The following is a 24,022-nucleotide window of genomic DNA, read 5'->3' as shown; positions in this document are numbered from 1 at the left end:
AAAGAGCGTGAGCAGGTCACCAGTAGCTCTGTTTATCAATGTTAATGCATAATATTGCACCTTATTAATCCCTCCTAATTTTATATACGTATATATGTATTCACTCCTATTTCTTCTTGTACATTTGTTCATATGCTAATTTTGTACATTTGCTTGTACTATTTATTTACAATTTTTTTACTTTTTAAGTCTATGTCTAAAAACACATATATATATAATTTTAAAAGATAATTTAGAAAGTCCAGAAAGTTACAGATTGTTGTAAAGAAACTAAAATTCATCACGCCTGTACCCACGGCACATTTCACATTGTTCTTTCAGAACTAGGGAAAAATATTTAAAGAAATGAAGATCCCTTCATCTATCTTGATCTGCAGTGGTTCTGGATAACCACTGGAGGGATATTACGATGTCTTTAATTATGTATCCCCGGCTTAGGTAGGCTTCATAAGTTCAATGTCAAATTATTTTTTACATTGACCAATGTTTTATGTGTGATCCATGTGCAAAATCCATTCGCTTTTCCAAATTGGTTTCCACTTTATAGGTGAAATTTCCATATACATGAGAATAAATCTATTAGCAGATAAGTGCAGGATAAAATAATAAAACACTAGCCTTGTGGTAGATTATCATTCAAGTATTTGTTTAGGTTTTCTTGTTTCTGTACAACTGTCCCAGAAGTATGTGAATGTGTGCACCGGACATTGAATGAAAAGATCCCAGATGCCCTTCAGTTCAAGGCTGTTGCCTCTCAACATGTTAAGGGTTATGGTGTAACTCTTCCCACTAATTTGCAGTCTCTGTGCATTCTATAGCAAATAACTCATTTTCCTTAAAGTAGTGCATTTAAAACCACAAGAGGAAATCCCTTTGTCATCTTCAAAATCACAATGTGTTCCTCCCCCTTAATCGCACATTTAAATTTAGACATGCCCTTACAATAAAATCCTTTATCTTACTTGATGTCACCTTTTACCCAGCTGGCTGCCAGACTAACCACCATGTGATAATTGCATTGTGACTCTCCAATCTCAGGTGTTTGGTGTTGTTGTTTGTATGGTTTATTAAATCTTTAGCTCCCAGCTCTTGGGAAAATATGGGACTGAAACGGATCAACAGAAAACGTATTCCCTTCATGATTCGATGTGAATGATCAAGAGCTAACAATTATTTATCCTTTTGATTAAAACAATCAAACAACCAACATTAAATATCCATTTTATTTCCATCACTCAGGACACATGTTAAAACTAGGTCTAGTCCAAGTTACTTTGATAAGCTGTTGTAAAGGGTTGGTGCCCCAAGCAGCAAAAGCCCCTTTGCCTTTTTTAAAGGATCTCAAGCAAAAGATGAATATAAATATGTCTGCGGTCTGAGAGCAGTTGTAGATGACAAGTGTATGCAGTTTGAAAGGCTCAGACTTTTGCCTGGTCTCTGGCTCTGGATAAAGTACACTATCAGGTTGTGTTATGGAAATTATAGATCTGAGCTTGTGAGTCCAGAGTCAGATTTATAGAGATGTACAAGTACCAGATTGCAGACATATGTATACAGAACATTATTATTATTATTACAACTTCATTGCAGTCACATCAGTAAATAATTGGTGTTGGTTTGTAGTGCACTGATCTTGGATGACTGCTTCTTTAAAAATAGTTGTGGTATATTAATTTTTCACTGAAATATCAACACCTGACTTGGCGCTATATGCCCTGCCACCTAACTGCCAAATGAACAGCGATAAGCCAGAAAGTATTGAAGTACATGCACATTTTTCACCAGAATAGAGATATAGTGGTGTGAAAAAGTATTTGCGCCCTTCCTGATTTCTTTCTTTTATTTTTTTTTTTTTGCATGTTTGTCACACCTAAATGTTTCAGCTCAACAAATGTAAATTTAAGAAAAAGATAACACAAGTGAAAATGTGTTTGCTCCTCCTGTTGAAACATAACTGCGGTTTATCACACCTCAGTTCAATTTCTGTAGCCACACCTGTTCTCAATCAAGAAATCAATTAAATAGCACCTGCCCGACAAAGTGGTAGACCAAAATAAAAATCCTCAAAAGCTAGACATCATGCTATCACGAGAGGCAAAGAAATTGAGAAACAAATGGGAAAGATCTATCAGTCTGGAAATGGTTGTAAATTCATTTCTAAAGCTTTGGGACTACAGTGAGAGCCATTATCCACAAATGGTGAAATCATGGAACAGTGGTGAACCTTCCCAGGAGTGGTCGGTCGACCAAAATGACACCAAGAGCTCCGCGAGGACTCATCCGAGACATCACAAAAGTCTTTGTTAAGGTCAGTGTTCATGACTCCACCACAGGAAAGAGACTGGACGAAAATGGCCTCATGGCAGAGTTCAAGACCAAAACCACTACTGAAAACGAATATAACGTTTCGTCTCAGTTTTGCCAGAAATCATCTTGATGATCCCCAAGACTTTTGGGAAAATACTCAGTGGACTGACAAGACGGAAGTTGAACTTTTTGGAAGGTGTGTGAAAAAGAACATCATCCCAACATTAAAATCTGGTGGTGGTAGTGGTGGTGGTGGTCTGGGGCTGTTTTGCTGCTTCAGGACCTGGAAGACTTGCTGTAATAAATGGAACCATGAATTCTGCTGTCTGCCAAACAGTCCTGAAGGAGAATGTTCAACCATCTGTTCATAACCTCAAGGTGAACCCAATTTTGGTTCTACAGCAGATTAATGATCCAAACCCAGCGGCAAGTCCATCTCTGAATGGCGTCAGAAAAACAAAGTGAAGACTTTGGAGTGGTTTAGTCAAAGTCCTGACCTGGATCCTATTGAGATGCTATGGAATGACCTTAAAAAGGTGGTTCATGCTGGAAAAACCTCCAGTGTGGCAAAAATTCTGTCAAAATGAATGGGTCAAAATTACTCCCCAGCGCTGTAAAAGACTTATTGGAAGTTATCACAAATGTTTGATTGTAGTTGTTGCTGCTGTTGTTGCTGGTGGTCTAACCAGTGTAACGCAGTAGCACTTAGTAGTAGCAGCAGGTTTAGGGGACAATCACTTTTTCACACAGGGCCATACTGGGTTGGTTGGATTTGCTTCCCTTTAATAATGAAAACCTTACTTTAAAAGTTGAGACAAACATGCAAAAAAAAAAAAAAATAAGAAATCACAGCTGTCCTGGTGCTGCCCTCATGGTGGTAAACTGCCTCAGGAGTCACAGCTGCCCTGGTGGTGGTGGCTGCCCTGATCAAATAAGAAACACTTTTTCACACTCATGTACATACTTTTGATATGCTCACTGTTACTGAATTTAAAGGCAAGAATATTAACGTCCCAGTACTACTTGCTCAGTCTCTCGTCAACCTGGACTGCTTTTTGTTTTGCTGATTTGTGCTTCACTTAAACTATTTTATTTGTTCCTGCTGGCCTTTGCCTTCTGTACCAGACAGGATATTCCAAATTATTCAGAAAACTGTTGACATGTCTGTCGTCTTTTCACAATGTAATTTGATACGTCTGCCACCGTAAATTATTCCATTTCCTGAGCTGTCATTAAAGCTATTTGAAGCTTCCCGCTGGTGTCCTTAAAACTGTTCCCTAAGAATGATACGGCTCAGTGTCACAGTAATCTCTGGGGGGGGTCTTTGGCTGTACTGTTGACGTGAATATGTGTAAATACCTGGGTATTATACAATATACAATATTACTTTAGGACTTGCTTGGAGTTTAATGTTACAAATGTCTGGATGCAGCATTTTGTCAGAGATTTTCTTAAAATATAAACAGACCTTATGTTACTGGCTTCTGGTTACTGGTTAATGTAAAAAAAAAAAAAAAGAGGTGAGGGTTTTTTCCTTTTGTGAAACTTCAAATGTTTAGATGGCTCTTTGAATAGGGTATCTGCAGGGTCTTGAAAAGTATTAAAAGCTGATAATTTAATTTTGGGGGAATTAAAAAGTGCCAGGACTTAGCGGAAATTCAGACAACTATGAGCATACCATGATCAAACCTGTCTGACTAGGGCTTTTGCTTTTATTTTATTTATTGAAATTTTTATTTTTGGTGCATTCTGTTAACTTTAAGCAAATATCTATCGTTTCTATTGTTTCACCTTGTTCTATTTATTTATTTTTTTTCTATTTTGCACTGCAACACCCTATTTTCCCCACAGGTGTAATTAAATCCTATCTTATCTTCCTGGGTGAATCCAACACAAAGCTCAAGCAGGAGGTCACATTGCTCCACTGATTGCTGCTAGTCAGAGAGCAGTGGAGGGGTCGGTTACTACCATCTAGGGACACCTCCTCTTCTGCTAGGTGCTACTAGTCAGAGAGCAGAGGAGGAGGGGGTTGACTGAATGTGGGGACACACTGTTACTGCCTGTGAGGACCAGAGATCGATTCCCTGCGTCATCTGTGCTGCTACTGTGCATGTCTCTTCACCTATCTATTAGAAAAATAAAATTAAATAAATGATCTGTTTGCATTTCTCTTTATGTCAATAAGTTAAATAAAAGTCCATACTAAAATAATATAATAAATCACATATTCTATAAAGCGTATAACACTATTACCTGTAAAATTGAAAAAACAGTTACATTTAATTTTAAAAATACATATATATTTAAATATTTAAATGGATGGGTCAAACTGCAGGAACATAATTTCCCCCCGGAGATCAATACAATATCAATTATAATTTATTTATTTATTTATTGTCTCAAAGAAATACTTGACCAGTTTGGTCTGATTCCAGTCCCTCTATAATTATAGGGAGAATGAGGTAATGTTTCCCAAGCTTTGATTGGAGTTTTAAACCTAGTAAAATTGTGTGATCCTGTTTATTTTCATACATGATCATCGTCTGTATCGTGTTCTGTGTAGTCTTGATTATTCATTCTGTAGTACGCCTAACATAGCTCTGTATATTTACGAAGTCATAAATAAGAATTTCTCTCACATACTGTAATCACAGTCTGGTTTGGGTTGTGAACTGGCCTGGAAGAAATTTGTAAAAGAAATACCTGAAAGCACATCTCAGTATAATCCCTAGTAACTATTACGTTTTACGCTAGCTATAGTGTGACATATCCAGATTGTATGCATCATTTTAGGGTTCCTACTAAACTGTTTCACTAAATTTATTTCCAGCCTTTAGCTTTTCAGCCTTTTCCTCTATGACATTTTCATTGGGGTTTGATGGTCTCTCGTCAGAGCTGCAGAGCCTGCCCCTGAACGCCAATAATCAGAGATGTTGGTATTGGTGCTTCTGGATTTGCTCCCTCTTGGTGTTTCTGTTTGAATGTGAGGATGAAAGGATGAGAATTTATTCCCGAAAGCTCACCTGGTTGAGTGGGCCCATGAACTGAGGCTGAAGTCCTCACTGCAGTGGCCCAGGTTTAATTTTATCCCATGTCCTTTGTTGCCTGTAGTCAGTTCTGTTTCTCCCCATCACCTCCTGTCTCCCTTCACTACCACCGATCATATAAAGGAATAAAGAAACTAAATATACTGTGACGAACAACTCGAGGATTAATGGCTATAACTCAAGACTACGTGCGTTAATTATGACAAACTGTGGACAGTGATGCACCTGTGTCATCATAACAGTCAAAGGTCAGCTTCACTGTGGTTTCACAAGGCTCTGGACTCATTGGTCTGGATTCCTTGAAAGCCTGCTCTAAATATATTATGCTCTGTGAGTATGGACAGACGTGGATATAATCTGCAATTTGACTGGTTGGTGGACCATTAGAATAACTTTACATACACTTAAACTAATTAATGGTTATCTAAAGCCGTTAACTTAATAAACCGGCCCTTTGACATTATTCATTTTCTGCCCTTTCCTCCTTCCTGTACAGCTGGTATCAAGAGACACACTGCTCTGCAGCTATTTACGCATTACTGAACGCAATTATGGGCTGAAATTCCATTATCGGAACAATAACATTAATAGAATTGTCTTGCTTAGCAGCCAGTAATCCTCAACGTACCATTTCTAGTGCACATTTTTTAGGTTCCTCACACTGGGTTGCCACCCCAGTCAACTATGTCATCAGCCATGACCAAAATGAGAGGCCAATTGGCAATCACATGCCCGCACACAAACCCTGTAAAACTGTTTTTTTGTTTTTAAATAAAACTTGAGCTATAATGCCTCATTTTGGTAAATCGCAGATCAAGGGAAGTGAAACGCAGTGTGCCTGGGAGACCGTGGTTAGGCCACATCATCCAAAAGTGAATCAATACATTGTTTGCCCTTCAGAGATTGCCCCTCACACCAACCCGCCTCATATTATATTCCTTTTCATGGCGCCAGAGCTTTCAAAGCTGTTTCAAAATCAACTCAGCTGACACCTGCTGCTTTAGGAAGTATGTTTAATCTATCCTGACAAATTGGGAGGCATGAATAAGGCTCCATACAAAAGACACTGTCAGAATACCTGAGGCCTTTCATTACTGTCTCACTAATTTCTATGAGCATTATTTCACTCTTTATTTAGAAAGGAACAATCAGTCAAGCGGTTGAAAGTGCAGCGTTAATGATGTGGTTGCCAGGAGAGAAGAGCGGCAAACAAACTAGTTAGATAAAAGCAGATTCAGGGGGGGGGGGGATTTCCTTTGCATTTAGTCCTCTGTCACACAACAAAGTGATGTGAGCTCAGTTTTCAGAGCAGAAGATTCGGAGTAAACTTTTACCCACGCTTGTTCCTCCTGACAGTTGACACTCTGAGCCGAGATCTTTTTGTCTGGCGACGATGTGATGTGTTAGGACTTGCACCTTTTTTATTAAGTGTAAAAACTTTCTTTGCTTATCTGGACAGTGTGTCCCAGCTGTCAGGCTAATAACGTGCTGTGCTGTGTTCGTCTGGACTGGAAGCTAGGTGCAAAGTAGGATAGAAATAAAGTTTTTCTCCTTGTTTAACCCCAATGGATTTCATTATGTAAGAACCGCCGGCTTGACCTCCGAGAACCAGGATGACAAAAAGGCAGCCGCACAAATGTTTTTCTCTTCTCGAAATTGTCAAAAGAAAACCCACTCTACCATTTTTCTTCTTCTTCCTTCTTCAAGAACTTGAAACCAATCAGTTTAATATTTTGTTCGTTATGTTGTTTGTTATTTTCGCAGTGTTCAAGATAATTTTGCCTTGTTCTGGCGTAGTTAATGTTGGAAATGTGGCAGTAAATGTAAGAGAGTGTGGTATGTGGGTCAGAAACTAGCCACTCTGCTCTGGAACCACCTAGGGACAAAAGGGACAATTAATGCAGGACCTACCTCAAAAGCTGATTGTTAACCGCAGGTACTTCATGTCGGTGACCTACTGTAGATAAATCCTCAAAGATGACTGAAAACTTTTATTGATTCGATCTTACAAGGTTGGCTCATCTAAATCATTGATAGACACTCATGAGTATATTTATGAGGTTTGATTTAACCTTTTTGCCTAACAATTTGCAGTTTTTGTAACCCATCTACTAGGTCTTGGCTTGAAATCCTATAAGACTGATATTGATGTGTCTTGGATGTCCATGCTATTTGGATTCCTTTCCTTGGTAAATAATACTCTCTGTTTGCCATCACCCTGTATTACTAGTTACAATACTATCTTAATTCAAACTAATCCATAGTTTATGTCCACAAGGATCAAATTATTATCAGTAATGTGAATGCCTATTCAGGTCTTTCAAACTTAGTTTGTGTCGACTGTGTTTCCAGCTGCATCACATGGCTATTTTCAGTGAAAATGTGATGATAAACCTATCAGCACCAAACCACACGGAGCAAAAAATAGCATATGGTCGGTGAAGTGGAGCATTTAGCAGTTGAGGAGTCTAATAATACACCAGGGACTCGAAGTGGATGCTGCTGTTTTCAATGGGTAATATATCCGCCACTTTATAAGGTGATAAGATGTCAACATGGTGTAGAGCCTGCAGCCCCAAATGTGCAGATTAACCTGAAAAGAGCCCTCATAACACAACATTAACCGTCATGATCCGTGTTATGATTGTTTCCGTCTGTCTTTCTATTCCAGCAGAATGTAGAGTTCCTGGAAGTTGTTCCTCTGTCTAACCCTAAATCTAACCCTAACCTATGATGTTGCTAGTAAGTGATGTTTGGTGGTGGTCGTTATTGTGGATTGGCAGCCACGTTTCTGCCAGTCTGCCCCAGGACAGCTGTGACTACTGAGGTATTTTACCACCACCAGGGTGTGACTGAGTGAGAGAATGAATAATGTATTCAATGCAAAGTGTCTTTGGGTATTTAGAACAACACTATGTTATTATACGAAAACTGACAGTCAGTGATTGTCGTTCAGAAAGTCCATGAACCTCTCCCATGGGTGTGTGTGTTCCACTGTTAATGTTGCTATGGTGCATAAATGATCTCAAGTTTTTCTCAAAATACATCTTTTTTACTCTTAATTTTTTTTCTCACCGTGTCTGTTCTATGGCTCTATGGGACTTGCTGATGTTTGATTTCTGAAGACAAATTTATATTGGGTCCATGTAGGATTTATTCATGGTAATTAGACTAATTGCGACTAGTTACTCTTCAGTTTTATTTCATTTTTGGTACACTGCACAGAATCAACATTTAAACAGTGATTCAGTGAGCACTACTACTACCACTGCCTATGTCTCTGGTCTTGAAGTAGCCCTGATACGCATGGCTACTGTAAATAAGTATACAAAGTAGCAAACAAGGGAAAAAATAACACAAGTTTTAAGTTTTGAGCCGGCAGCACCAATGAGGTGTTGTTCAGTTTGTTCCCCCGTTGTTTGCCTGCATCCTTCCACCCATCCATCCATTCACCCAATCTTTCCCTTCCTGTCTTCACTTTGGTGTAAAAGTTGTGGCTTTCATGCTCCCGGTCTTTATTTATGAGGTCATAGTGTGCATGCACATTGAGATATTTATTCAGACACTTTACTTTTAATGTTTTTCCTGTGGGCTGGAGATTTTCCACAAACCCCGTGGATTCATTGTTTCTGCTTTTAAAACAAGCAGCACGACCCATTTGTACAGTGTGCACCGGGCAACTGGTTTTTACAAACATCTTCTTTTGGATTAAGCAAAAAGAATGTAGTTTATTTTCCAGTGTTTATTCTCATAAACGTTTGGTATTGGGAGTGCTATAAAGAGAAGAAACATTATGCATTTCTCCTTAGGACAAAAAGGCTGCTGTCATAAGAGATAATTTACCCGTACAAAGGGTTATACATCTATATAAAGTCTTAGCAAGAAAATGTCCCCCTTTCCTGATGGACACTCTCAAAACCTGCAGAGCCAAAGCAAATTCTATGGCTGAGTGAACAGTAATGTTCTCTCAAACGGTATTGATGATTCAATAAAAAGCAGAATTTTACTTGAAGGCTAGAGAGGTCATTAATGTCTGGTTAATTTAGTTCACACACAAAGATGAATCCTCTACAGTGGTGATGGTGCTTAGATTATCTGAGTGTTGGGAGCCATAAAAGCAGTTGTTTTTATGGTGCATTTGTTGCTGGGCTTGTTATATGTGTGGACTCCTCCTCCTTACGTACTCAAAATCATTGGTTTTCCTGCTGTTCCTGCTCTTACGTTTACAGAGAAGAAAGAAGTAACGCTGAGTCTGGAGAACTACACCTCCAAGTGTCCAGGTGGAATGGAGGTCATCACCCTCCCTGATGGCTTGAAGCTGCCTCCGGTGCCCTTTTCAAAGCTCCCCATTGTCCGGTAAGACAGGAGTGCGAACTATTGAGTAATTAAACCATTGATTAAAAGAACTTTGTCAGCAATTGCTGCTAAACAACTGAGCCATGAAAAATGGAAATGCTAAGTGTTCAGACCAGATATTACCTTTCATCCTCAATGATCGGATCACAAATATACAGCTACCCAACAGGTGTGAACACACTGAGGGGACAGCTGAGATCTGATCTCTGAGACGGCATTTGGAGGTCATCTGGACGGCTTGTGACAATATTCTTTCAGTAGTGTGAAGCACCTCACACTCACAAAAAAAAAATCAATTATGGATGATCAGGAACGTCTTTCATTACCAGAGAGCCTTTTAATATCCATTGTCAGTTTACAGTAGCTTTTAACTTATGTATAAATCCAGTGTCTTTATTTGCCTTACAGGAGATTTTTCTTTCACAGCACAGTGGCTACTCCTACAGTTTGAGTAACTGTAATAATCTGACCTTTGTGTTGGTCTCTAAAATAACTACCAAGGTGGACCATAAGTCCCACAGTTTGTACCATATCGTCATGTCAGGTCACACACAGGTCAGCAGCTGTTTGTATCTTTCTCCCAGTTCCAAATTATGTAGCATGCATGTTACTTGCAAATAGAGTTCAAAAAAGAGATCCTGCCACAGGTGGAGATGCATTTTAATGCTGGTTGTGAGCACACACACTCAGAGCTGGTCACTTGTGATTGGCTCGCCCTGGACGCCTGGTAATACCAGGTCTGAACATGGCCTTAATTTTACCTGCTTAAAAATTTTAAGTTAAATGTATGTTCCTGTTACACCTGCAATTTCCCCATTGTGGAACGAATAAAGGTTTTCTTAATCTTAATTTAAACAGTTAAGTTAAATTTAAACTCTCTCTTCATATGCACAATGCTTGCATACTCCACATTAGCAGTATAGTTCAGAGGAAGCTTTTATTGACAGTCTTTATGTTGTAACTTGTAAGTTTTATCACCAAAAGCTGTACTTACCTCGTACTTCTAATGAATCAGTCTGTTTGTGATAATTAATATAATGTCCCTGTATGTGAGCCACTACTGTGGATGGAAAACAAATAAATGTTTGTCCTACATAATGGAAAGTTGCCAAAATTCTACCATTACCAAAGAATAGTAGAGAATAATTTTCAGGTAAGAATGGTAGACTAATCAACTTATTACCTGCCCTCAGTAAAATAATGGAGATAATAATATATGATCAAATTTAGAGATATTTTTGTAAAAATTAGATGAATACAGCATATTAATATGCATACAAATAAGGACCCTCTGCAGCTGCAGAACTTACTCAAATGACATATGACTGGATGAAGAAAATTGATGAAAAACACATTGTTGGTTCTGTACTGATAGATCTGAGTGCTGCATTTGATACTCTTGATCACCATGTCTTTTTGGATAATCTGCACTGTTATGGTTTTGAACCAACAGACGCTGCATGGATCAATCCGACTGATAAAAAATGTACATTGTACTTTAATGGAAGCTATTATGAGTGGAAAAATGTGAGTTGTGGGGTGCCACAAGGAAGTTCCTTGGGGCCGCTTTTGTGTTCAACATTTATTAATGATTTTTCTCTGACTTTGAATCATGCCACTGTTGCAATGTACGCTGATGACTTCACAATTTACATGTCAGCATATACATCTGATGAACTGACTAAAATTTTAAATAAGGAATTAGTGTCAACAGAAAAATAGGTGATAAGAAATAAACTAGTGCTAAATAGGGATAAAACTAAATGTACAGTTTTAGGTTCAAAACATGCATTAAGAGAAGCACCTAAGCTTCACACAGTTTTGGGCGACACAGGATACACACCACCATTTTACTCGACAGAGGGGGTTGGTCTTTGTTGCCCCAATGTACAACCATCACTGTTATATGCTGACTAAATATATGAAAGTGTTAAGGTAAGCTATTTATTTACCTTTTGTATCATGTTAACTCAGTAAAACTAATGTCAAGTCATCCTAAAATATACGTAAATGATTTTGAAATGATTTGTCAGTAAGTAGAGACCGCAGGATGAGTAGCTGCGGTTAAGTTCCAGCAGCTAACGGGGATCTAATAAATAAATAAATAAATAAATAAATAAATAGACAACACAAGAGAATTGAGATAGCTGATACTATCATTATTTGTTTTCAGTGTGAAATCACACAGAGGGTAGTTGCGAATGGCTTTTTCAAATTATGCTATTTAACACCACAAATAAACGCATGAATAAACACACCAATCTCACCAGAAAAGTCACAGTCATGGTTGAAGTTTTTAGGCGATAGAAGGAAAAGGTGTTATATTATGTAAGCAACCACCTTCATTCAGGCAAACATTTTGAAACATTAAAAAAGAAACAAAAAAACAGAGTAGGACCTGACTCCATGGCAGTCGAGAAAATTATGACAGCACACTCACTTGCCAATTTATTCAGTACACTAGTGTGAATAATGTCTCAATGTCCAGTTCATGTTAAAACATTGTCAGAAAGATATCAATAAATTAAACTGTCTGATCATTTTGGAGGATGTAGTTTGTGGTCCTGTTAAACTGGATTGAATTAAACACCACGGTTTCTGTTATTTGGCCGAGGCCACTGACTAAAATTGGGGTTGTTAAAATAATAGAAACCCAATATGGTACAATAGTACGGTACAGTCTCCAAAATGAAAACACAGTTGAATCAACAGCTCTCTGTTATTTGAAACAAATCCTGAATATCATAACCTTCATAAAGCTATGAGTTGGTGCAGGTCTGGTGTACCTAACGAACTGTCTAGTGAATGTATTGATGGAGCACTCTCTCACTCTGATGAACTCCTTGTTGTTCCAAAAATAAGGATAAAGTTTTGGAAAGCTGAGAGGGACATCTGATACCTAGACAGAAAGCTAGTAACTTAAGGGCAGAAGTAGCCTGTCATCTAAAGATGAGATCATTAACTATGCATGCCAACTTAAATCTTTAATACCATTTTAGTGGCCTGGTTATATAAAAATATTCACCCCACACAGATGTCATGAATGGGGGGATATAGTTTTTTCTTTTTTATAGCAGTAAGTTTAGTTCAGCTGTAAATTTGCACACTTTGACATTTGTGTCCATAGGAATTGATTTTTTCTAGCATGCGTTGAGTGGCTGCTTAAACAACTGCTGTTTTTTGCACTTCTGTGTTGGATCACAGATTTCACAATCCCTTTATTCATTCTTGTATAGTGCAAACTTTGAAGTGTACAAGGTGTAAGCAGAAAAATAATGTTGCATCAAAGTTCTTTTTATAGGCCTAGTATAGAACTTTGTGAGTGTAAAATTAATGAGGTAAACATAAGTTGTTTTGCATGTACTGCAGTAGTAGCTTAGTGTGGTGTGTGGAGTGCTGCAGAGCTGGAAAGAAACCAAAAGAAACAACGTATTGCCAGAGAAGCAGTTTTAAATACTACCTTTTTCTTAAGTTTTCATCAACTCCTTGGTCATAGCTGTCGTTAGTGGCAAAACACAAAGCCTTTTATCATATCGTGAAGAGTTTGGTAGAGTAGGCAACATTAACTTTCTGATGTGCAGGAGTCTTTATCTACTAGAAAGCATAGTGAATGAGTTATTAGGCCTCCGGTCCCTGAAAGTGTGGAGTACACACTTTCTCAAAGTGTCTGTACTTTTGTTCTTTATTGGTCTTGCTGAACTTGTAACCTTTAACAAATAACAGTATTATAAATCTCTCGCTATGTAGCATAATAATTACGACTATTCATCACGCACACTTGGATTGAGCTACATAAACTGCTGTAACTAACTCACTTTGTAGAGTATTTCATGGCTGTTTTGAAATGAGTTTGCAGGGACCACTTTTGGGAGCTGTCAAAGACTTGTGAAAAATGACATGACATTGTTTTTGTAACTCCCAAACATAGATCAGTGAAGCTCCTGAATCTGCCTGTCAGCCTGCGGCCCCACAAAGTGAAAGGCCTGCTGGGACAGAATATGTCGACTGCCAGCCCCTTCATCTACTCGCCAATCATTATGCATAACAGAGGAGAGGAGCGTTGTAAGAAAATTGGTAAGCCCAGTGTTTCTGGTGTATTTGGTGTCTGTGAAGGACATTTTTTTTTTTTTTTTTTTTTATCTCAACCTGCATGTATGCACTTGTGCATACATATGTATGTTGCTGTTGTTGATTATTTCCTGTCCACATAGAAACTTTGAATAGAAATGAATCTTTTATCAGTATTTACAATCTATGTTGCCATCATATTTAGGTTTGGTTTAAGGTCTCGATGGGCCCTGTGTAAATACATTTTCTTCTTAGCTTGACCAACACATTGCGGAGCCCTTTAAATGTCACCAGAGAAATTGTGTGAGGGTCAATCATCTGCATATTTGATGTCTGTGATATTACCACAGAGGTATCTCCATGTGAGGGAGTTTCATTTACAAAAATGCTACCGGAGAGTGAAAAGAAGTATTTGAAAATGTACAGATTCAAGTTCTGCTAAAGGTAATCAGCAAATGAACACAGCAGTTTTAGAAGACAGAGTAGCTGCATGAGTATACCAAACAACGAGTACAATGAATAGTTTATATATTAATGGTGCAGCTGGGAATTAAATTAGTTAAACCCCCGGAAAGTATTTTTCTAAAGCAAAATGGTCTTCAGATTAAACAATCCTGGTAGCTTTCTGAGAGTAGCTAGAGTAGAAGATCCCCTGAAAATTATATACCTCTCATTTCACTAGGTGGAAATAAGTGACGTTATATCCACCTGGTGGCTGGTATAGCTACGTAGCATAGCACTTTAATATGAAAAACAACATTGCATATAGACTTGATAAAGCGTCGATTTTGCTGTTTGTCTCTCTCTCTATGTTTTGTTCCATTTTTAAGGTTAACATTTTAGCAAAGTTTGCACTTTTTTTGTTTTTTAAAGCTGCGGGTGTTGATTTTGAATTCATGTGTTCCACCTATTAATGTACATTTCACTACAATGTACTCTTATTTTGATAAAGAACCGACTTTGAAACTGAGTTCTAAAGAACTACGATGATTCTTAGCTCCTGCAGTTCAGACGCAATAAGAACAAACTTTTTTGAATAGTTAGAAATAGAAAGAACTACCAAAAGTTCCTGTGTTCAAAATGTTCCTCAGTCATTGCGACAGAAGTCGCAGTGCAATGAAGTGAAATATAAGACCCTAGAAATTATGGTTTAGGTCAAAGGCAGTAGATGATGTCACATATTTACGTGGATGATTCTGGATAGAGATTTTCGTAAAGCCCTTCAGACATCTTGTATCTGTTGACATTATTCCGAGCGTGCACTGTCACGGTCATCTTAGGTTTAGATTGTACTATGTTCTCATTTTAAACTCATTGCACTCGGTTACGTCACTTTTATGGGGATGATATAATACGGCCTTTTGTTGGATGTCCGCTCCAGAAAGTGCAGTCTCCCCTCTCCAGCCTTGTCTTGTCAAACTAAATGAACACATGAGCAGACCTCTAATTTTACAATTCCCCGCTGTCATCTGTCTAATGATAGGCATTCAATTATAGTACAGGGAACGTCTGAAAGTCTGAAAGTTACATTTTATACCATTTAGCTCTTCAAATCATTTTTTTTTTCTTTAAATTGTGAAGTGCATCTAAATTTTGGGCAGAAGGTGGTCAGAAATGGGATGAATGCTAAGATTAATCCCTCGAAAACATCCTAACATCAATCATAACGTTTTGACCACCATCCTAATATCGTGTAGGCCTCCCTTCTGCCACCAAAAGAGTTGAAACTCATATGGGTTGAGTGTGGATCATCCCAGAGATACTTGCTCAGGTTGGGATCTATTGAATTTGGAGGCTAGATCAACACCTTGTGCTGTTCTTCATGTTTTTTGAGTTGTTCCTAAACGTGTCTAGGTGGTCGCTACATGTCTAAGTAACGTCCGCACTGATGCCAGGTGCAAAAGTTTCCCAGCAGAACATTGATTTGTCACAAGATGGTCCATATTATTCCTGTCAGTGGCCATAATGTTATGGCTGATCAGTGTATGTACAAATGTTGGGTGCACATGAGCTCATCTTGAAAACAGTTGCAGTATTTTATTTTTTTTTCTCCTGTAGTCTTTCATTACATTGACAAATTAGCAGCACAGAACATAGATCAACTCCTTAATTGGGAGAGTGCACGTTGTCCTTGTAAACAAAGTCTAGTCCAGTTTAGAATTAATGACTCCTTCTCATAAATGTCCTAACTGCCTGAAAAACGAACAGCATATTCATCACTTGGTATGTAAGCAGCAGCAACAGGCTCAAGGCAATACGCTGGAGTCAATCACCGCTCTCCTCACTGGAAATGTGGTGCATGAAAAACTGCAGCCTATTTATAGTTGGCCTGGAGTAAATCCATTTTGCTGTTTTCTGTGATTCTAGACGCTAGGCCATAAAATATAAGTCTAATTTATCATTGGAGGTGGCAGTGAGAAAGTGACCACGGCTGCCCACAGTGCATTTGGCTGGCATTTTGGTCTTCCGTTTGTAGACATCATGTTGCCAATGCTGAGTCAGCAGTATCACGACCCCCTTCATCTCTTTCACTTTGCCGCCCTTTGAGGTCCAAGCCTGGCTCTTTGAGGGAGAAGTTTATGTCTTTTGTGCCTGGGTATATTTTTTTTTACAAAGGACACCTGGCAACTCCAACCCATTTGAAATGATTTTAAGTCTCTGACATTCTAATATTTGTCTGAGAAAAATGTTAGAATGTCAGAGACTTAAAATTTGATAAGAAAATCTTCCTGTAATTGTTGTTCTTATTTTAATACGCAATGACTTCCATCTATTTTTTATGTGATATTTGAATAAGTACACCAATCAGTCACAACATTAAAACCCCTGACAAGCGAAGTGAATAACATTGACCATCAATCGTCAATGGGACAATTCAGTGTTCTGCTGGGAAATTTTTAGACCCGGCATTCATTCATGTGGACGTTACTTAGACCTGTAGCACCCACCTGGACCAGACCAGACACCCCCACCCCTGACTGACACAGGCCTTTAAAAAGTGGTTTAAGAAACAACTCAAAAATTATAAAGAACAGCACAAGGTGTTGACCTGGCCTCCAAATTCATTAGATCCCAAACTGACCAAGTATCTGTGGGATGATCCACAGAGGCCCCTCCCCTCAACACATAGTACCCAAAGACTCCAACTAACATCCTGTTACCAGACACTACAGGACACCTTCAAAAGGCCCATGTCCATTCTCTGATGAGTCACAATGGTTTTGGAGGCACAATTAAGATCTACACAATACTAAGAAGGTGGTCATAATGTTATGACACTATAGGATGACACTAGACAGATTTTTCCTACAAACCGTAATGTACCTGTACGAGTGAGAGCACTGTTAAAAAATAAAATGAATCCGTTATGAGGAAAATATGGTAACTTTGTGTTTACTTTATCTTAACTGCTTCATGTATTTGTTATTCCTGGGGAGGAATGACTACTGACAGGTCTCATTCAGCTCATTCGTCCCTTGTTTTCAGTTGCTGGTCCAACTAGCCAAACTGTTTCTTGCGAGGAACCCACTGTAAAGACCACAAGTCACTTCTGATACATGGTCATTATCGGTCTGATATTACGTATACTGTACACAGTCTCCCAAGCCACTTGTTTGTTTGACCAGGAGTTTATTCAAAGTCAGATATTTCTCTGATGGGCTACTGAGTTGGGAATCTTCTGAGATTAAATTTAAACACGCCTTTCCGTCTCAGTCTCTGGACCTCTGGAGAGCTAACTTCTAGTTAATGAAGTTACATTTCCCTCTTATCTCATTCAAGGCATCTCCCAGCACGTAGGGAGCATAGGGAGCCAGGCTTTGAATGATGGGTCAACTGTCAACGTGCATTTATCACACAATGAACATATGCCTGCGTATTCCTCCCTAAGATCTTATCATGAAAGTCTTTCTATCACAGCTTGAAAATTTTGGACTTGCAGTGCAACGTCTACTATAGGGATAGTTATTCTTTGATATGTGCCACAGCTGTAAACCTTCACGCCACACAACTAATGGGGAGAAGTCGTAATTGTTCTTTATTAGGATCTAGCAATTGAAGCTTGTGGACACGGAGTTGTATGATTCAGATTGATGTTTGAACATAAAACGCCGGGTCCTCTAATGGGAGATTGTTTTGTGTGTGTATAATTGCTCTGAGACTCAGTTTTAAGGACTGCCTGGTCTACAGCCATCCAGTCAGTTTGATGTGGCTATCTGTTACGATGGAGCACGAACGGAAAAACCGGGACACGGTGTGGCCTGCGAGTGTTTGGACAGTGACTTATTTGGTGTTGTTTTGGCTCTGTGCTCCAGTATATTGAATTTGAAGTAAGACAATAACTGTGAGGTTAAAGTGCTGTAAGGGGTGCTTAGGGCTGTTTACGTCCACAGTGAGTTAGCAGTGTAGGGCTTGTCCACACATTTTAGAGACATATAGCAGGAGAGCGACTCTACACATACAGTCGAAGCAGCACGACTAGCCAAGTCTAATAGGCCCCGGTCTAATAGATCCATTCAATAGAGCTTGTTGACTGAAGGCAAAACATTCATCAGTGTCACCACTCTAGGTTGAAACAATATCCAATTTTCCATTTATGGGCTGTTAGAACATAGTCCTTGGCCAGACTCGGCCTGTATTAGCAGAGGACAAATACTTTCATTTAACCAAGGCTCCTTTAAATACATCATTGCTATTAACTGTGATTTAGTGTCACATTCCCTGTTTCAGGTTTTGTCAGCTTTGTTTATGTATTCTCTTCAGCCACATAAAGGGAGAACAAAAACACACTACTGACCTTGTGGGACCCATCTAGTGTAAGGTTGATTATCTTTTAGGCCACGCGGGTATAATTTGTATTGACTAAAAGATGGCGCTCGGGGCCGAGCCAGGGCCAAGTGGAGACACACAAATTGGCAAATGGGCTGTGGGCCCTTACAATATGGACACAAACCAGGAAGTGAGGAACTTGGTGAGCATGAATGTCGGGCTATTTGAGGTTTCTGTTCAGTGGCAAAAACACTCCTTCAGTGCTCAGTCTACAACGGTGTTGCATCACAACTTACTCATTCACACTGATGAAAGGCTGCATAGATAAAACTGCTACAGTGTGTTGCATCATTGGTATACAGAATATACACACACTATAGACCACATGTAGAACTTTAACAATCAATCTGTCACTACCCTGTAACGTCTCTATCTCTCTAACAGGTAAAACATTCCTGTTTTTGGGTCGATATTCAAATTCTCCTTTTCGCCGCAACAACGAAATGTCCTGCAGAAATACGTCTCTATCATAACCAAAGCTTCAATGTATTCGCAGCTCTGGGGTTCCTTCATTTCACATGCATGAATTTTGCTTCAATACCCAGGCCTAGTGTGCATATATTATTCAGTGAGAAAGATTAATGTTGCAGAGAGTTTTATAGAATACTTCTCTGCAGGACGCAGTTACACCCGTAAACATCTCCAGCTCTGTCTCCGGTCAACAGAATATGATTTTAGCTGCGCATGAGACAGTTTGGCCCTTCAAGGAAGCAAACAGAGGCAATATTTAATGAACCGCCATGCGGGGGTGCATTGACTAAGAACATTCATTATTGCGTTGTACAAAGAAGTTTCAAAGAGCTGAAGCCTTTGGAGATCTTTTCTGAATATCAATAGCCACTTGAGAATTCAGGGCAGAGGACGCACAAATAAGATGGCAGCAGTCCACTTTGTTTTTCTATTTTCTGAGGTGTATTTCACACTTAATTGGGTGGCTACGAGAGCATGCCTGCGAGCTAGACCTGGGGTTGTGTGGGTCTTTCCAGACATTTATATTATAGATACCTTTTCTTTTTTTTTTTTGACTGGCTTAATTTCCCAAGGTGCATGGCTCCAGTTTGCCTTCCATAAATTCTATTTCCTGACAGGGTCTGAGGTAAGATTTTCAGGCTGTGTTTTGCATGTCTTCTTACAGCAATGGACTCTCCAAATCGAGTGGTATGTGATGCATTTCAAAATGTTGAAGACATATGGCTCTACAGTGGGACCAAAATAGCTCCTCCTTGTAACAAAACCTTTCAATATCTCATTCAGGAATGATTGATACCACAGCGTAGAGCTTCCCTTTTTTTCTGAAAGGAAAGTATTTTCTCTGGGCATTTCTTAAATGTTTGGACCTTTGGATATCGCGTTGGATACAGAACTAATAATGCAGTGAAGGAGTTTTCTCTCGAGTCTATTTAATTAAGTCCTAATAAAATTTGATCTCATTACCCCTGCTGCTAGCTCATCAAAACAGCGCAATAAATCTCCTTCTATGAAATGACGATGACCTATTGGAATTTCTCTCAGGCGTGTAACGGCTCCTGTGCCAGTTCGAATTATTGGGATCTTTTCTCTTCCAAAAATGTACTGCGGCATGTTTACATTTCTACACTACACCCAAGTGCGTCTGACTAACGTATGCAGTCAATTAAATGATATTTGTGCTGATAACTTTACACAGTAACGTAGTAACACACCCCGCCAATGCAACCCCTTAGTGTGGTCGGCAGAAGCGTCACGACAGACCGCCCACTAACATTAACGCCCAGTCTCGTCTCATCCACGAAAACTCACACGCATCTCGTCGTGTTTTAGTCATCAAAAAGCCATATCTCATTTCGTCAGCGCCAACGAAAACAACAGTGTCTGTTCGCCGACCATGACTTGCCAGTCTCGTAAGAGTTGCTGAGGGGCAACCTGAATGTTAAAATCCCAGCTGAAGGTCAGCACACAGCAAAGGAAACAGTTTATGTTGTTCCCTTTTATTTGGGGTGATTTAACAGATTATTTCCACCAAGGACGCTGCGCCGACGTCCCGAAAGTTAGCCTGGGAACTCCAGACTTCACTGTTGTGGACCAAGCCACAGTCAGACAGACACGTGTGGACCCATTGTCATAGGAGGGATTGTTGCTCCCAAATCTGAGGTGGTTCCCTCTAGGTCGGTTCGTTTGGGCTGGTGTGAACGCAGTAATCGGTCCCTGTTCTAGAATTTTAACCCAGTCGACGTGGGTCACATAGGGTTACACAGGGGACAGTGAGAACATGAGCAGGCCACATACTCAATTAAAATGAACATTTGTTCGCTTACGTGAACCAGCGAGGCGTTCACAACAATCTGAAACCTGAAAGTGTGTAACGTTGAGGTTGTGTCAGATCTTCATCCTGCACAGATGCCACATCAGGAGCTGAAATGTGTCCGCCTGGTTTGAACATGCCAGTCATTTATGTGAGAATGATGATATAAAGTGGATGTGTTTGTATGCTGTGCATGAAAGGAGAACCCTTTCAAAGATGCTACACTGCACGTTGTCAGTTTGCCATTGCTGAATATGCGAGAATGTAATAAATGTTTACTATGTTAATTATGAAAATCTAGGCTTGCTGGTAATTTTTACAGTTGATGAGGGCATGTTTGCGGTTTTCCTCTGCTTTGGGTATTTATGGGTGTTTAAGCAAATTTCCCCGCATCCCGCAACATGCAGCTCTTGCTTTAAAGAAGGTGGGTGCAGCTTAACAGAACTGAAGCACAGAATGGATGAGCTCACAGGCTCGCTGATTATCTGGGTTGACTCTAAATGAATTTGTAATTATTCATTAAGATTTCATTCGACATTCTTTAAGACATTTTCAGTGTCTGGTGCCTTTTGGTCTTTGAAAGCAGCGTAGCCGTATGGTGCGTTTCCCCTCAGCTCATTAATTGCAAATGGGTTTTAATAGCTCTAATATCTTGTTCTAATGTGTTCATCTCCATGTCCTTACCTAGACTTCCAGTGGGTACAAGGGGATGTTTGTGAAGTGCAGCTGATGGTGTACAACCCCATGCCGTATGAACTTCGTGTGGAGAACATGGTAGGTGAAATTCCTAAACCTAAACTTCAGATGTTCCTTATTTTGAAGGAGATTCAGTCTAAATACTGAATACTGAACCGTGGCTTGTGAAAATAGGAGATTTGCTGACATGGTTTACGAAGGGTTGCCACGCATCAAGTGATAGGGGCTTTGATGGCCTAATTAAGGTGCCTTAAAAGCTTTTTTTGACAGTTTAATACTCTAAATGATTGGATGAAATGGTGAGTCAAAGTCTTCGCTGTCCTGATGGTAAGAAAACATCTCCAGTGAGTGAGAGACCCCTCCCCAAGATGCCATTACTTTTATCTTCACAACTTGTCAGAACAGATTGTTCCTGCATGGAGGTAAACACAAGACCCAGTCATTTTCTGTGCAAAATAAAGTTGTAAAAGAAAACATCACCTATCAGGGAGCCTAATTAACTATAGTGTTTAATAGCTTTTTTAAGTTCAGAACGTCTCTTTATGAAAGAGCCTCCCGCTGAAGCTCAGACCTACACATCCACATCCGTTCGAATTTATGCGCTGTGTCACTCCCTTACCACTCCTTTTCAAACGCACACACACACACGCACACCAGTTGAGCCACTTTATCAGGGTCAAGGGTGCAAAATATTAACAAATAAATTGCTTTTCATCTCGCTCACTGCTGTGTCTGTTTATGAATGCAGTGATGTGGGACAGCCTTGAAATGCAAAGCAGTCACGAGGCTCCATAAAAGGCCTACTTTCAGCTGCTAGATAACAGCAGAACGCAGAATTGCACGCGATGTACTACCTGTCTAAAAGGATGTTGCCTTTAATTACTCGGAAAGTCGAGAACAAATCAGCGTGAAAGTTTTGTGACGGGGCGTGAGCCGAAACAGTGGCCTCTTAATTGTAGCGGCTGTCTCGGAGCCGATGCCAAATAGGCTCGGACAGGTCTTGCTGGTTGATTTAGCCGCCCCGCGCCGTCAGATATCTGCTCACGCTGTTACAAACACAGGAAATGAAGGCAGCCTCCAGTTCAGAACATCTGGTGAGTGTTTAAACTGGAGGAGTAATCACCAGCCAGGTGTCTGAATTCCTGTTAAAGCTCGAGTGAGACGAATTTGTGGCTGACTAATATCATCCCAGTAGATCGCAAAAGCGTGGCCGTGATAAAAGTGCTCGATGCCTCGAGATACACCGTGCTGCTGTTGACTTTGGAAAACTTTAATGATACCTGGAAAGGCTTGACATCACCTTTGTGTTGATTCATTTCTCAGCTGACCAACAAAAGGCTCAGTTGCTGCGTTTCCATTACCGCTAGAAAAGCGCAAAACCTAAATATCGCAAAAAAATAAATAAATAAAAGAAACATTTTGAAAAACCTATCAAATATCACTAAAATACTTTCACGCTCTCGTGAGGTGGTTTTTCAGACGTATCCATATAAAAGTGCGTCACATAGTGCAATGGAAACACTTTTTCGCACCGGGGATGCGGCCATGTGACCAGTTCAATTCTTACACAAAGTGAAGCCTCCTCTGACGAGAATTTAAGAGGATAGTTGGATATCGCGAGACGAGACTTTATGAGAGTTACAGCTCATTCGCACGACACCAGGAAACGCGTACAAAGAGCAGCATTTTGATTTCAGAAATAACGCTTTTATTTTGCGAAAAACTGGAATGGAAATGCTGCTACTATCACTGTACAGTGAATGGCTGGGCTTTGGGCACTATAATTAACCTCCGTTACTTCAGGTCAGTATTTATCAAACGTTACATACAAATGCACAAATTGCACCCGTATTGATTTCAAAATAATGGTTAGTTGTATAAAAGTCCCACAAACGGCTGTAATTTTGGCCAGAGCTGCTGGACACATCAACCCGGCTCAGGGGCTGGTTTGGAGTTGTCGTGTAATCTCTACTAGTTTTTCACATTTCAGGAAAGTAGTACTTATGCTGCAGCTAAGAACTAGTATTATCAGAGGTCAGATTAGGCTAATTATGACCTTCAAGCGCCAACGAGAACTTTGTTACAGCCATTTAATTTCTCAGATAAAATAAATAAAAAGTCTTGGTCAGTGTAGCATCTAGAATAGAAGAACAACCTTTGTTCTGCACTTTGTCCAGGTGCACCGTGGACCCTTGACAGAAGTTCAGACTGAACTAGAGTTAGCTTCAAGATTTAATCCATACTTATGGATTGGGGGAAAGAGGAGAGTAGTTTATGAATTTAGCAGCAGTTGTAGTCATAGCCAGGACCAGTCCAGAGCAGCTCACATTGACCGGGAAGGGGATAATAGTGGGTTTGGACCAAAAAAGACACAATTACAAAATATTACAAGAGAAAAAAGTATCAGTAAATATGTTTAGATGCACACGGACACTGTGAA

The 24,022-nt window shown here is 39.6% G+C and overlaps 1 protein-coding gene across 3 annotated transcripts in view; it reads left to right on the top strand.

Moving 5' to 3' along the window:
• The window catches only part of trappc9 (trafficking protein particle complex subunit 9), a 212,985-nt gene that overhangs the window by 28,322 nt on the left and 160,641 nt on the right, over positions 1-24,022 (top strand). For all 3 annotated transcript variants that reach the window (XM_047604448.1, XM_047604446.1, XM_047604447.1), the window contains 3 exons: positions 9,584-9,710; positions 13,639-13,784; positions 21,575-21,660. In XM_047604448.1, the coding sequence (XP_047460404.1) occupies positions 9,584-9,710; positions 13,639-13,784; positions 21,575-21,660 (359 nt within the window). The remainder of the gene's footprint in view (positions 1-9,583; positions 9,711-13,638; positions 13,785-21,574; positions 21,661-24,022) is intronic.

Source organism: Mugil cephalus, chromosome 14, assembly GCF_022458985.1.
Source record: "Mugil cephalus isolate CIBA_MC_2020 chromosome 14, CIBA_Mcephalus_1.1, whole genome shotgun sequence".
NCBI lineage: Eukaryota > Metazoa > Chordata > Actinopteri > Mugiliformes > Mugilidae > Mugil > Mugil cephalus.
Note: the sequence above shows the minus strand (reverse complement) of the source record. Positions and strands in the feature narration are given on the sequence as shown.